Raw genomic sequence first — 14,996 nt, 5'->3', positions numbered from 1 at the left:
AGAGGCAAAGAAAAAACTTTTTAAATAAGGCAAGTACAATATATTTTAAGTGCCATAAACAGGATAGAGTACCATTCAAGAAGATTCAGAGAAGGCACAGATCATATTCTATTTCTTACTATCAGGAGCTGAACCGAATTTTGAAAGCCTTGTCATGCTTCTGTCCCTGGCACTCTATTTGACTGTGTGCTTTATTTTGTAAGCATTGTTGGCTAGGGTAACTGCTTATCTAAAATGGATTTGCTTATCAAATGTTACTTTGTATAATAATTGGACCTATTAAAACAAACATTTTTGAAAGATTATAAGTAGATAATTGGTCTTAGTTACATTGATGTTTGCCAGCAGTCAAGGCCAAGTTAGGTCACTTGAATTCATACTTAATCATTATGCACTGAACATTAAAAATGGGCGAATTGCTAATGAGTCATGAATGACTTCAAATTTTTCCCCCTTTATGGTAGTTACAACTGAGATATTTCTAGATGCTTTAAAAGTAAAACAACTCATTTCTTGGTCTTCCTCTTTGTTCTAAAAATTGGATCATATTTTGTATTTTCTCCTTTGTTGAATTTGCCAATAATAATCTCTTAAACAGATTGGAGGTGAAACTTTGTGGTCTTAAAGAGCTTCTTTTTGTTTTGTTTTGTTTTTCCATTTTGGTGCTAGAAAAATTGTATATTAGGTTATTTTATAGTAATGTTTTCTAGTTTGAAATATAAAATTATAACTTATTGTTTTAACCTTTTCAGGGTAATATTTAGTAGAATTCCTGGATCTTTTCTTATTTGGAAATTTATTGCAATAAGAAACTTAAATCCATTTTTCAGTTTTGTCAGTGTAAGCTACCCTGTTTTCCGAGAATAAGACAGTGTCTTATATTATTTTTTTTCTCCCAGAGTTGCTCTAGGTCTTATTTTCAGGGGATGTCTTTGTTATTTTCGGGGAAACACGGTAGTTGCTATCAACTGATATTTGAGATAATTCAGTATAATGGAAGAAGAATGAGAATCATTCTTTTCTTCAGAGACCATACAACATATCTGTTATTTTTCTGTTAGTTCAAATATACTACGTATTCTAGGACCTTCAGCTTGTTAACACTTTACATATATGATTTCTTTAAAAGTTTTTTTTTTAAGGTAGGGATGAATAATAGTAGTAGCTCTTAAGGTTTTTCAGTAGTTAAAAGAACTGTGAAAGTTCCTTAAGACTTTGAAATAATTTCCTTTGAGATAAATAAAATATTTGAGGGTAAATTACTCTCTGGGGGAGTTTGACTTTTAGGTGTTATTGGTCAGTTATATCACTCTAATCATACCCTGTTTACTTCTCATGTAGATTATAGTGGTTTCAGTTCCTCTTTTGAGAGGTTTTTCACAACTTTTCCAAACTACCTATTGTTACTCCACTCTCTTAGATCTTTCATCTGTTAGCATGTAAATCTGGCATTAACAATAAACTAAAGCTAGAGAATAAATTGATCTTTTTTCTTTTTGTTGCAGACTTAATTCAGTGCACAAATGAGATGAATGTGAACATCCCACAGTTGGCAGACAGTTTATTTGAAAGAACTACTAACAGTAGTTGGGTAGTGGTCTTCAAATCTCTGATTACAACTCATCATTTGATGGTATATGGAAATGAGGTAAGTAGAATTTTTGGTTAACAAGCATACTGGTGTGTGGACTGCTCGTTCATTTTCTCCCCCTGAAACTTCAGGAATGGCTTTAGCAACTGAGTAATATAGATAGAAAGGGCAAGGTATCTAAGGAAAAAATAATTGTATAATTTGGACAAAGATGGCTTGTAAGCAAGAAAGCAGAAAGTGGATCAGAGCACAGAGGGCTTCAATAATGGGATCAAGAAGCAAAGATTTAAGGTCTAGAAATGGGTTCTGTAAATAGCACTAGTCTTTGCAGGCCTTGAACATGGACTGTATGTTTGTCTATATCCAGTTGCTTTTTTACTGCAGACCAATCAGATTTGTCTTATCTCATATACTAGTGTTTTTAGAAGCACTTTGCTTAATTCATGGGAGTGATGGCCTTTTGCTTAAAAGGACTGCTTGAATGCCTTCTTCAGCAGAGGCAAGATATGTATCTGAAATCTCTTTTAGCCAAAAGGGGAACAAATAAAATGCACAAACTTTTTCAGTTTAATGTTTGGAGAGAATCATCTTTTTTCTATGCAAGTCTAGGAACTCATTTTTGAATTTTTACCTTAAATGACTTTCTCAGCCCAGTATACTTAACTTCTAAAATTCTATTAAAAGTAACATTTAAAATTGTGTTAAAAATGTGCATGAAACTAGACAGTCTACATTGGTATGTACCTTAGAAAAATGTTGCCCCCTGGGAAATAGCATCCTTAGAGATGGGAAGGGACTTTAGTCATTGGTATTTAGACTTCTGAGCACAATGACTTAAATATATATATATATATATATATATATATATATATATATATATATATATGTATATGTATGTATGTATATTGATTTCAGATAGGAAAGGAGAGAAATAGAAACATTAATGATGAGAGAGAATCATTGATTGGCTGCCTCCTGCATGCCCCACACTGGGGATCAGGCTGGCAATTTGGACATGTGCCCTGACTGGGAATCTAACCATGACCTCTTGGTTCATAGACTTTCTGACATCCATCACTTTACTCATTATTTTGAGCTTTTCAATCCTGAGACTTCTTTGTCATCCATGACATATACCAATAAAGCTTCATTAAAATTCAGAGTTAAAACAGGAATTTACCTACAACTTTATCATTGCAACACATCCATTTGCACATTTTGGTGTGGTTTGTTTGTTTGTTTGTTTGTTTGTTTTGTTCCTTGTCCAGAAGTATTTTTATAGCTGTATCTAGATGAAATATTAATTTAGCTTTTTAAAAATATCATAAACGTCACCATGTTTTATGTTCTCTGTATTTATCTTTAGTTATTACATAGTTGATCATATACTCCATGATTTTCTTAACTGTTCCCTTTGCTAGAAAATTTAAATTTTATTATTCACTGGTTTTTAAAAAATATATTTTATTGATTTTTTTTTACAGAGAGGAAGAGAGCGGGATAGAGAGTTAGAAACTTCGATGAGAGAGAATCATTGACCAGCTGCCTCCTGCACACCCCCTATTGGGGATGTGCCTGCAACCAAGGTACATGCACTTAACCGGAATCGTACCTGGGACCTTTTAGTCCGCAGGCCGATGCTTTACCCACTGAGCCAAACAGATTTCGGCTATTATTCACTGTTTTAACATACATTGACTGCTTTTATTTATAATTTTAAAATTTTAATCACTATTTCCAGAAGTGTTACTTGAAAATGAATACTTAGTCAATAGACATGACCATCTTTAGGACATATATTACTATATATATTCACTTGCTTTCTCATTCATCATACCTAATATACAGAGTCAGTAGAAATGCTTAGATACTTGAAACATTTTTATCTTAACTAGGGTAATTTATCAGTAATGTGTTTACTTAATATCATGATCATTTAATCAAAAGAATATAAGGTTTATATGTACTTTTAACTTAAAAAATATATATATATATGGTCAGCTTTTGAACAACATGGACTTATATTTCATGGGTCTGCTTATATGTGGATTTTTTTCCAGTAAATACTGTAAATGTATCTTTCTTAAGATTTTTAACATTTTCTTTTCTCTAGTTTACTTTATTGTAAGAATATAGTATCTAATACCTATAACATACAAATATGTGTTTTATTATTTGTTATTGGTAAGATTTCCAATCAACAGTAGGCTTATAGTAAAGTTTTGGGGGAGTCAAAAGTTTTGTTCTATTTTTTTTTTTTTTTTACTGCTCTGGGGGTTGGCACTTCAAACCCTACATTGTTCAAGGGTGAACTGTAGTTTATTCTTTAAAATAAAAAGCTACACATATAACCAACTGCAAAGCCAGATAAAGAGGTTGTAAATGAGATAGATAACACTAGAAGCAAAACCTTGATAAAGGCATTTACTGTCCTTACAATTGACTGATAGGAAGAGAAAGATAGAATTTCAGTAAGATTTTTACTCTAAATAAACTCATGTTTAGTTTCCCTTAAGCAGCCAAGACAAATTCACTGCTCTGTTCATTTTTTGTGCTAGTTTATGCAACCCTCAGGTTTTCACACTGGCAGTTGTTATTAGTCTGTTGAGAGAGGCTGCATAGGATCTTACTGTGCTGTGGTGTTGGGAATGCCAGGGGTTCTCAATGAGGGCAAAGGAGGAGAATGATTCTTCCCATCCAGGGGACATTTGTCACAACTTGAAGGAATGCAACTGACACCTAATGGAGAGAGAACAGGGATGCTTCTAAATGTCTTACAGTGCATAGGACAGGTCATCACAAAAAAGAATTATCAAAGCTTATGAAAATCAGAGTCTAATATTGCCATTTGAACAGGTTATTTTAGGATAAGTGATGAAATGTGAGTCTTTGATTGGTTTGTTTAGGGTGATCTCAGATCAACAAGATTGAATTTAGAGCAATGGAATGCATCCTAATTGATGGTAACCCCCTCTGCATACTTTAAAAAGAAAAATGGAAATCCTAAAGAGAAGTGACATTGAAAGTTGCTTTAGCTCTCTTTTTTCTGAGGTTGTATGTAATGGGAAGTTAAGGTAGTGTTCTATAGTAAGCACTTTGGAGAGCATTTAAAGAATGTGAACTTTTACATATATGCTGACCCAACAATTCATCCCTAACTATGAATCATGAGAAACTCTCATACACTTGCACATGGAAACCAAGTACAAAGATGTCAATTAAACATCCTATATTAAAAGGCCAGTATGGAAATCAACTGAACAGTGGAATGACCAGATGCTATGACACACACTGACCACCAGGGGCAGACACTCAATGCAGGGGGAGTGCTGCTCAGCCAGAAGCCAGGCTCATGGCTAGCAAGCTCAGAGGCAGTGGTGGGAGCTAAGGATGTCCGACTGGGGAGCGGGCCTAAGCTGTCAGTTGGACATCCTTCAAGGGCTCCTGGACTGCGAGAGGGCATAGGCTGGGCTGAGAGACCCCCCAAGTGCACGAATCTAGTGCACTGGGCCTCTAGTTGTTAATAATAGTGAAATTGGCAAGAATTATAGTATCCATAAAGAAATTAACCTGTTAACTGGGGAGTTCCCTTTTTAATTACTCAACGTATAACAGGCGCATACTCTTTCACTAGGACGTGTTAATACGTCACACCCAGCGGATGTAATTTTATATTATTATTTTATTTATTTATACTTAATTAAAATAAATGAAATATATATATTTTTGTTTATATATAAAGCACAAAGTAAAATACAAAATTACAAACAAATAGAAAAGAATACCAACAAAAAAATGAAAACATCGAATTAAAAAATTATAAATTTTACAAACAATTATAAAGATTACAGCTGAAGCCGGTTTGGCTCAGTGGTAGAGCGTCGGTCTGCGGACTGAAAGGTCCCAGGTTCGATTCTGGTCAAGGGCATGTACATTGGTTGCGGGCACATCCCCGGAGGCAGCTGGTCGATGTTTCTCTCTCATCGACTTTTCTAGCTCTCTATCTCTCTCCCTTCCTCTCTGTAAGAAAATCAATAAAATATATTAAAAAAAAAAAAAAAAAAAATGATTATGCCGGGACTGGTTTGGCTCAATGGATAGAGCATCGGCTTGGGGACTGAAGGGTCCCGGGTTCGATTCCGGTCAAGGGCATGTACCTTGGTTGCGGGTATATCCCCGGTAGGGGGTGTGCAAGAGGCAGCTGATCGATGACTCTCTCATCGATGTTTCTAAATCTCTATCTCTCCCTTCCTCTCTGTACAAAATCAATAAAATATATTTAAATAAATAAATAAATAAAAATAAAAAATAAAAAGATTACAAAAAATATATACCACCCCTCTCAGGGCGCAACATATATTTCAAGGACATATTCATATGTCCTACCCATTCTCGATAGTGTTTATGTTTGACGTATTTATAGGTCCCGCTCGGTTAATAGGTTAATACATAATATTAATAGTAGTTCATTGATATATATATTTTTTAAAAATATATTTTGTTGATTTTTCTTACAGAGAGGAAGGGAGAGAGAGAGAGAGAGAGAGAGCTAGAAATGTCAATGAGAGAGAAACATCAACCAGCTGCCTATTGCACACCCCCTACCAGGGATGTGCCCGCAACCAATGTACATGCCCTTGACCGGAATCGAACCTAGGACCTTTCAGTCCGCAGACCGACGCTCTACCGCTGAGCCAAACCGGCTTCGACAATAGTAGTTCATTGAAATACTAGAACATTTAAAATGAATGAACTAGATCTACATACATTAAATGAATAATTCTTAGAGAAAAGTGGTTACAAAGCTTATTAGAGAAGAAGTACAGTATGATATTTCTATAAATTTAAAATAGAAAACAAAATTATGTAGAGTTTCTAGGTACTTATATATGTAGTAAAATTATAAAAATGTGGGAGTGATATAAACTATTCAGAAAAGTGATTGTCTCTGAAGAGGGAAGAGAGTGGGAATGGGATTAAAAGGTGTGTTTCAATAGATTGTAATTTTTGACTCTATAAGATGCTCTAAAATGAATATTTTAATGTGTTTAATCTGGACAGTGGATAAGACGGTATCTTTTGTGTGATTATAAGTATTTTTGTTTTTTAAAAAAATTAGATGCCTCCTGAGTATGATTAGTTTTAGTCCAAATATGCTGGAAAAAAAGGACAAAACTACAGATTTCTATTTAAATGTGCCTGTTTCTTTTTATTTTGGCTTAAATAGCTATGGCATTAGTCCTTAACAAATTCCTATATGCCAGTGGAAAATATGTGGTTTTTAGGTTTGCTAACTAGTTAATAGGAAGTCTGAGGATGATAAATTTAAACTAGATAAGATTAATGAAATGTGTTAATCACTTTTCTCTCTGATTCTCAAATTAGAGTTTGTTAGATGGCTATACAACAAATAGTTTGACATAATTATTTATTTTTGTTTTTCCAGCGTTTTATTCAGTATTTGGCTTCAAGAAACACATTGTTTAACTTAAGCAATTTTTTGGATAAAAGTGGATTACAAGGTAAAAACAACTTTCTTATAAAGTGTTCCTGTGTGATGATTTCTTCAGAGTTGAACTCTTTTGTCTTTTAAAACATGTACTGTGGAGGAACCTTATTTTAGTAGTTGTAGCGGGGGAAAAACACACAAAACACTGTATTTTAATGTGAAGCTTAAGATTGATTTTACAATTTGTTGCCCAAAGTTCTTTGCAAAATATTATAGGGTAATAGTTTGAGAACATGGATTTTGTAACTGAACTGCCTAGGTTTGCAATCCATCGGTACACATACTTGCTATATGATCTTGAGCAAGTGCTTCTCCTCTCTGGGTCTGTAAAACAAGGAATAATGGTAGCAATTATGCTATTAGACTTGTCATGAGGCTTAGCCTAGTTAATAAATGCAAAGTGCTTAAAACAATGCTTGTCAGCAAGAAACACTATGCACATGTCTGCTTTCATTGTTAATATTATTGTTTTATGTTTTATTCCCAAAAAATGTAGTTGGGAATATTTTACATTTAGTAGCAAAAGTAAGCAATATTTTATTCAGATGAATTGCTCATTGATACATCTGTTATTTTATCTTATTTTACTTTTAATTTAGTGACTTGAAATTGCTGTAATCTTGTGTTGTAGCCTTCCATGCACATTTTGTCTTTAAAAAATATATTTTTTTGTTGATTTCAGAGAGGAAAGGAAAGGGAGAGATAGAAACATTAATGATGAGAGAGATTGATTGATCAGCTGCCTTCTGCATGCCTATCAAAATCTGGGAATAGATCTGTGACCTGGTTTATAGGTCGATGCTCAACCACTGAGCAACACCAGCAGGGCACATTCTGTCTTAATAGCATCTGTTGTTCTTAGTTCCAGAAATAGTTCATTAGCATTATAGAATGCCAATTCTAGGAAGAAACTCATAAAAAATATACCAAATGACTTGGGAATATCCAACAGTAGGGCTCTACCTGGGAAATGTCTTTAGAGAAGGTGAGCTTTGTGCTAGGCTTTGAAAAATGGATGGAAGAATTGGCTTGCACAAAGTACATAGATGTGAACGAATATGGGGTGTTTGAGATTTATAGAACAGGTGATTGTGAATAGAATGTGTGGTTGATGTATTGGGGAATATATAGTGGCAGATAGCCCTCAAGAAGCTGTTTGGAGCCAAAATTAGGCACAGAAGGATTTGATAGAGTTGGGATTTTGTAATGTAATGAGAAACCAAAGTTTTTTGAGTTGAGGGCTGAGGGGAGACGAAATGTGTGTAATAAAGAAAGCATCATAGCTCAGTGCAGGTTGGATTAGAGTGGATAAAGTCTTTAAGACATCAAGACTGTTCTGGCCATCATTCCGGTCATCTAGTGGAGAGTTAATGAGAACCTGATTTGTGGCTCTTGTGGAGAAAAACTTCAATAGAATTTAGTGACTAGCTGTTTTTTGGTTAGGACTGTCCAGTTCAATACTTGTTTACTTATGGCTGGGGCCAGGGTTGGAACCTGCAACCAAGGTTCGTGCCCTTGACCAGAATCAAACCCTCCATCCTTTAGTCTCCTGGCTGATGCTCTTATCTACTGAGACAAATTAGCTAGGGCTGGTTCATCTTTTTATTCCCATTCAGTTTATTTGAACTAAGAGTCTGCAGAAAATAATATGCAAATTACTACTCTTGAGTATAATATATGCATATGTCCAAGTGAGTTTTTTGTGTAGTATTAGCCATTTTCTTAAGTACTGCTAGTCATACAGTGTTTTTAATATGTTTTTATTGATTTCAGAGAGAGGAAGGGAGAGGAAGAGAGAGAGAGAGAAACATCAGTGATGAGAGAATAATCATCTATAGCCTGCCTCTATAGATGGGATTCAAACCCACAACCCAGGCATGTGTCCTGACCAGGAACCAAAATGTGACCTCCTGGGACAATGCCAACCCAGTGATAAGGATTCAAGACTTTCATTCCTTTCATGTAGAGAACAGTTTTTAGGCCTTTGATTGAAAGCTCATTTTCTAAAGAGATTATAAAAATAAGACTGAAACAAAAATTAAAAGCATATAATTCAGTGGTGTTTTTGAAAAGTAATTGTGATTGCTGATGTATTAATATTTTGTTGGGTGGAGTCTTGCATGTTTTATTAAATATATACTGTGTGTTATTCTAGATGTATATAAATATAAATAAGCTTCTTGTGAGTTAGATATATACTGTGCACATGTAATAGTTTTAAGCTGTATTTGGATTAGGAATAATGTGGGAGCACAAAGAGTTCAGGGAAAATTTTAGAGATTGAGACTTGAAGGATGAGAGGTATTTCTCCCAGTAGACAGGATAGAATCAACTAGAGGGATCAGTGTGAACTAAAAAAAAGCTGAGGAATATGAATGTGTAACACTTTATCAAATATACTAGTGGCTTTGAGAAATTATGAAGACTTTTTTATTTTTTTCTGTTTTATTCACTAATTTTTCTTCACTTGCATTTAGTGGGCCTTGAAAAAAATATTTGCTGAATAAATGAACTGGTGATTATGTTAAATCTTGTCAATGTAAAGTTGTTTTGGTATTGTCCTTTTGAAGTAGCAGAGATCATCAAGTAAAGTTAAGTTTATTAAATGCAGGTGAACCAAAATAAAATGGACCTGCTTTTCAACGAGGAGCAAAAAAATTTATAGACTTCTTTGACTCAGGCAGTAATTATAATACCAGATTTTTTTTCTTTTATAATACTGATTAGATTTTATGTTGCTGAAATTTTTATATCTCATGATTGTAATGAAACAAAACTTTAGAATGATTTAGGTATTCATTTAGAAAGTTTTATTGAAAACATAAAATTGTTTTTTTGTTATGCCTTAAACTTGCATATTGACATTTCTGTCATTGTACCATATACACTTATTTTCTGTAGTTTTTAATAAGTTTGGCATACAAGGGCAATGGTTATTCTAAATAATTAAACAACTAATAATTTCTTAGGTATGAAAATTATAAAAGTACTTAATGATTTGAGGTGTGGGATTGTGATTCCATAGGGTATTAAATTTGAGTTATTAGGTTGTCAAGTAGTGTAAAAACACTTTTCTAATTCCTAATAAGTAAAAGATAGGAATGATGATCAAAAGCAGAATTATTTTAGTGAAATTCTACGGGGGAAAGTTTTTCAAAGCCACATATGATATACTTGACTTAAAAATGTGAAGTCCTTGAGATTTTACTGTGATATTTTTCATTAGTCATTAAATTTACATCACAAAATTGAGTTGGAATATCAAGACATGGCCATTGGATGAAATGAGTTGGTTTTCTAAGCAAATTTTGATTTTAATAATTTATGAAAACCCTTTTTATTTTTTCATTTACAGGATATGACATGTCTACATTTATTAGGCGGTATAGTAGATATCTAAATGAAAAAGCAGTTTCATACAGACAAGTTGCATTTGATTTCACAAAAGTGAAAAGAGGGTGAGTTAACCTTCATTTCTTTTTCTTGACATCCAATAAATTTGAATATTTATAAATGTAAATCATAAAAAAATATTAGACTACAAATTACGGAATATGAGGGCAGTATAAAAAATTTGAACTTCAGATTTCCTTGAAGATGTACAACAGATACTTTTTGCAGTAGGAGTTTTAAATTTTATAACAGCTTTATTGAGATAGAATTTACATACATAAAATGTGCTGTATTTAGGACTTTAAATTCCGTGGGTTTTAGTATATTTACAAAGTTGTCCAATAGCACTACTATCAAATTCAAAAACAACATTTTTAATAATAATTTTTATTTTTTAATTACAGTTGACATAGAATACAGGTGTACAACCCAGTGATTAGCCATTTATGTAACTTACAAAGTGATCACCCTGATACAACTAGTTTATGTTTCCTATGCTGTACCTTACATCACCCTAACTATTCTCTAACTACCAATTTGTACTTCTAAATACCTTCATCTTTTTCACTCACTCACCCACCCCTCCCAACACCTCTCTGATTTGGCAATCATTAAATGTTCTCTATATCTATGAATCTGTTTCCATTCTGCTTATTCATTTATTTTTAAAATTTTTTTGGATTTCACAGATAAGTGAAATCATCTGGCATTTGTCTTTCTCTAATTTATTTCACTAAGCACAATACCCTCAAGGTACATCCATGTTGTTTCAAATGGTAAGAGTGCATTCTTTTTTTTTTTTTTTGGCTGAATCATATTCCATTGTATATAATGGAATATATTACTTTATCCATAAATTCATTTGTTGATGGACTCTTAAGTTGCTTCATATTTTGGCTATTTTAAATAATGTTATATTGAACAAATGGATGCATGTCTTTTCAATTTAGTGTTCTGTATTTCTTCAGAAAAATACCTAGAAGTGGAATTCCTGAGCCCTTCTTTGTCTCTTGTAGCCTTTGTTTTAAAGTCTTATTTTGTATGATACAAGTATTACTATCCCAGCTATTTTTATTTCCATTTTTATGAAATACTTTTTTCATCTCTTTACTTTTATTCTGTGTACCTTTCTATCTGAAATGAGTCTCTTGTAACACAGTATGTGTAAGGGGCTTGTTTTCTTATCGCTTCAGCCACCATATGTCTTTTGATTGGAGCATTTAATCTATTGCATTCAAAGTAATTGTTGATAGACATGTAGTTATTGCCATTTTATTATTCATATTTTTTTTTATCTTTTTCTTTATAGAAGTCCCTTTAACATATCTTGTATTGTTTGTTTGATGGTAATGAACTCCTTTAGCTCTTTCTTGTCAGGGAAGCTCTTTTATCTGACTTTCGATTCTAAATGATTGCCATGCTGGATAGAGTAATCTTTTTTTTTTTAAAATATATTTTTATTGATTCTTTACAGAGAGGAAGAGAGAGGGATAGAGAGTTAGAAACATCGATGAGAGAGAATCATCGATCAGCTGCCTCTTGCACACCCCCTACTGGGGATGTGCCCGCAACTAAGGTACATACCCTTGACCGGAATCGAACCTGAGACCCTTCAGTCCGCAGACCGACGCTCTATCCACTGAGCCAAACCGGTTTCGGCTGAATCGAGTAATCTTGATTGTGGGTCCTTGGTTTTCATCACTTAATATTTTTTGCCTGCAAAGTTTCTGTTGTGAAATTAGCTGACAGTTTGATCGGCACTTCCTTTTAGGTAACTAGCTGCTTTTCTCTTGTTGCTTTTAAGATTCTATCTTTGTCTTTAACATTTTGCATTTTAAGTATGATGTGTCTTGGTGTGGGCCTCTTAGGGTTCATCTTGTGGGAGACTCTTTCAGCTTCCTGAACTTGTGTTGAGCTTCCTTGGACTTGTGTGTCTTTTTCTTTTACTATGTTAGAAAAGTTTTCAATCATTATTTCTTCAAATAGATTTTCAGTCCCTTGCTCTTCCTAGTACATCTGTGATGCAGTTGTTAACACTTGCTATTGTCCCATAGGTCCATTAAAACATCCTCATTTTATTATAGAAAAACTATTTTTTCTTTTTGCTGCTCTGATTGGGTGTTTTTTCTGCCTTGACTTCCAAATTACTGATTCATTTCTGTGCTTCATCTAATCTGGTGTTGATTCCTTATAATGTATTTTTTCATTTCTGACTGGTTGATTTTTATGGTTCCTATGTCATTTCCCCCCCCCCCCCCCCCCCCTTGCTGGAATCATGTAATATGTGTTTTTTTTGTGTGTCTGGCTTCTTTGACTTAGCATACTGTATTCAAGTTGTAGCATCATTGTTTTAGGATGGATCAGTACTTCTTTTTATGGCTGAGTCATATTCTAGTGTATGGATTATACTACATTTTGTTTATTCATCAGCTGATAGGCATTTGAGTGGTTTCTACTTTTTGGCTATTAGGATTGGTGCTGCTATGAACATTGGTGAATAGTTTTTTTGTGGATTCTTTTCAGTTCTTTTGGGTATGTCTCCAGAGGTGGAATTGCTAGGTTATACGATAACTCTTGAAGAACTGCCAAATTGTTTTTAGTTTTAAAGCAGTTGAACTGTTTTATGTTCTTATCACCAATATATATGGATTCGATTTCCACACACTCTTGTCAATGCTTGTTATTTTTTAAATTAATATTATAGTCATAATAGTTGGTATAAAATAGTATATCATTATGATTTTTTTGGTTCACGTTTTCCTTTTGGGTAATAATGTTGTGTCTTTTTATGTCCTTATTGGCCATTTGTAAAGCTTTGGAAAAATGTATGTTCAAGTCCTTTGCTTATATTTTAATTAGGTCTTATATAAGGCAGTTTAGCATTGTGGATTTTGGTATTCATGGTGGGGATGTGTGTCCTAGAGCCAGTCCCCACTAGTACTGAAGTACAAGTTATGTTCCCTAACCCCCCTGCATTGTTCAAAGATCAACTGTACTCCCTTTATAAAGCCCTTTTTTTGTTATTCTGGCAAATTCTTAGTTATTTTTCAAGGATTCACTTTGACATTTCTTTGAGGAAGCCTTATTTCTGTTGTTAAATTTTACATGCTCACACCCATGAGAGTATAGTTGTGCTGTATTCATATATTTAGGACTTTCCAGAGTGCCTAAACATAGTGGATGTTTAATAGTTTCCAAAAAGATGACTAGATGAATTTGTAAACAGTACATTAAATGGTTCAATGAAAAATAGATCCAGTAAATTGTCCATAGATTTGTCTTTTTAGTTGGTTAGACATTGGACTCTTCGTTTTTATTTGTTTGTTTAATATTCTATTGGGTCGGCAAATAAGTAATTGCGGATTTTTTAAAGAAAATCAAAGACAATTTTTTTATGGAACTAAATAACTTTATTCTGTAATGTATTGCCCATTTTGATCAATGAACTTTTGCCATCTTTCAGGCAGCATCATAATCCCACGTTCAAAAAACTTCTGGTTTTTATTAGCAAAAAACTGAATCAGGTACGATTTGACATCATCATCATTATTGAAATTTTTACCATTCAAGGAGTTTTGTAAAGATCGAAACAAAAAGTAATCAGATGGTGCAAGGTCAGGACTATATGGTGGATGTGGCAAAACATCCCAACCAAGCTCCATTAATTTTTGCCGAGTGACCAAAGATGTGTGTGGCCTTGCATTGTCATGATGGAATACAACACCTTTTCGATTTGTCAATTCGGGCCACTTTTCTTCAACTGCATTGTTTAATTTCGTTAGTTGTTCAATGTAGACATCAGAATTGATCGTTTGGTTGGGTGGTAAGAGTTCAAAGTAGACAATTCCTTTGTAATCCCACCAAACTGATAACAAAACCTTCTTTTGATGAATATCAGCTTTTGATGTTGTTTGAGTTGGTTCACCTGGCCTGCTCCACGATCTTTTCCGCTTGATATTGTTGTGAACAACCCATTTTTCATCGCCAGTTATCAGTCGTTTTAAAAATGGATCATTTTCATTACGTTTCTTTAGCAAATCGCAGCTGCTAATGCGTTGCGTTAACTGTGATTCTTTCAGTTCGTGAGGAACCCATGTATCGAGTTTTTGAACATAGCCAAGTTGTTTTAAGTGATTTTCAATGCATGTATGTGATACATGAAGCTTCTCTGCAATCTCACGTGTTGTACTGTGACAGTCCGAATTGATTATTGCTTTGATTAGGGCGTCATCAACTTCAACTGGACGACCAGAGCGTTTTTCATCTTTGAGTGAAAAATCACCAGAACGAAATTTGGCAAACCAATTTTGACACTGCCATTATTTTAAGGCTTCGTCACCATAAACAGCACATAACTTTTTATGAGCTTGCGATGCGTTTTTCCCTTTGCGGAAATAAAAAAGCAAAATATGACAAAAATGTTCCTTTTGATTTTCCATTTTTCAACGAACGCCAAACAAAAACTACAAAACAGATCAAAAAACTTTTTTTACTGATTAACAG

General features: G+C 33.8%; 1 protein-coding gene across 17 annotated transcripts in view; it reads left to right on the top strand.

The window, feature by feature from the left end:
- PICALM (phosphatidylinositol binding clathrin assembly protein) overlaps window positions 1-14,996 on the top strand; it is a 104,346-nt gene that overhangs the window by 29,137 nt on the left and 60,213 nt on the right. For all 17 annotated transcript variants that reach the window (XM_036428514.2, XM_036428513.2, XM_036428512.2 and 14 more), the window contains 3 exons: window positions 1,506-1,648; window positions 7,038-7,113; window positions 10,456-10,558. In XM_036428514.2, the coding sequence (XP_036284407.1) occupies window positions 1,506-1,648; window positions 7,038-7,113; window positions 10,456-10,558 (322 nt within the window). Of the gene's footprint in view, window positions 1-1,505; window positions 1,649-7,037; window positions 7,114-10,455; window positions 10,559-14,996 lie in introns of those variants that run through there.

The sequence above is a fragment of the Pipistrellus kuhlii genome, unplaced genomic scaffold (genome assembly GCF_014108245.1).
Source record: "Pipistrellus kuhlii isolate mPipKuh1 unplaced genomic scaffold, mPipKuh1.p scaffold_m20_p_9, whole genome shotgun sequence".
NCBI lineage: Eukaryota > Metazoa > Chordata > Mammalia > Chiroptera > Vespertilionidae > Pipistrellus > Pipistrellus kuhlii.
This window is presented reverse-complemented; position numbering and strand designations above follow the sequence as displayed.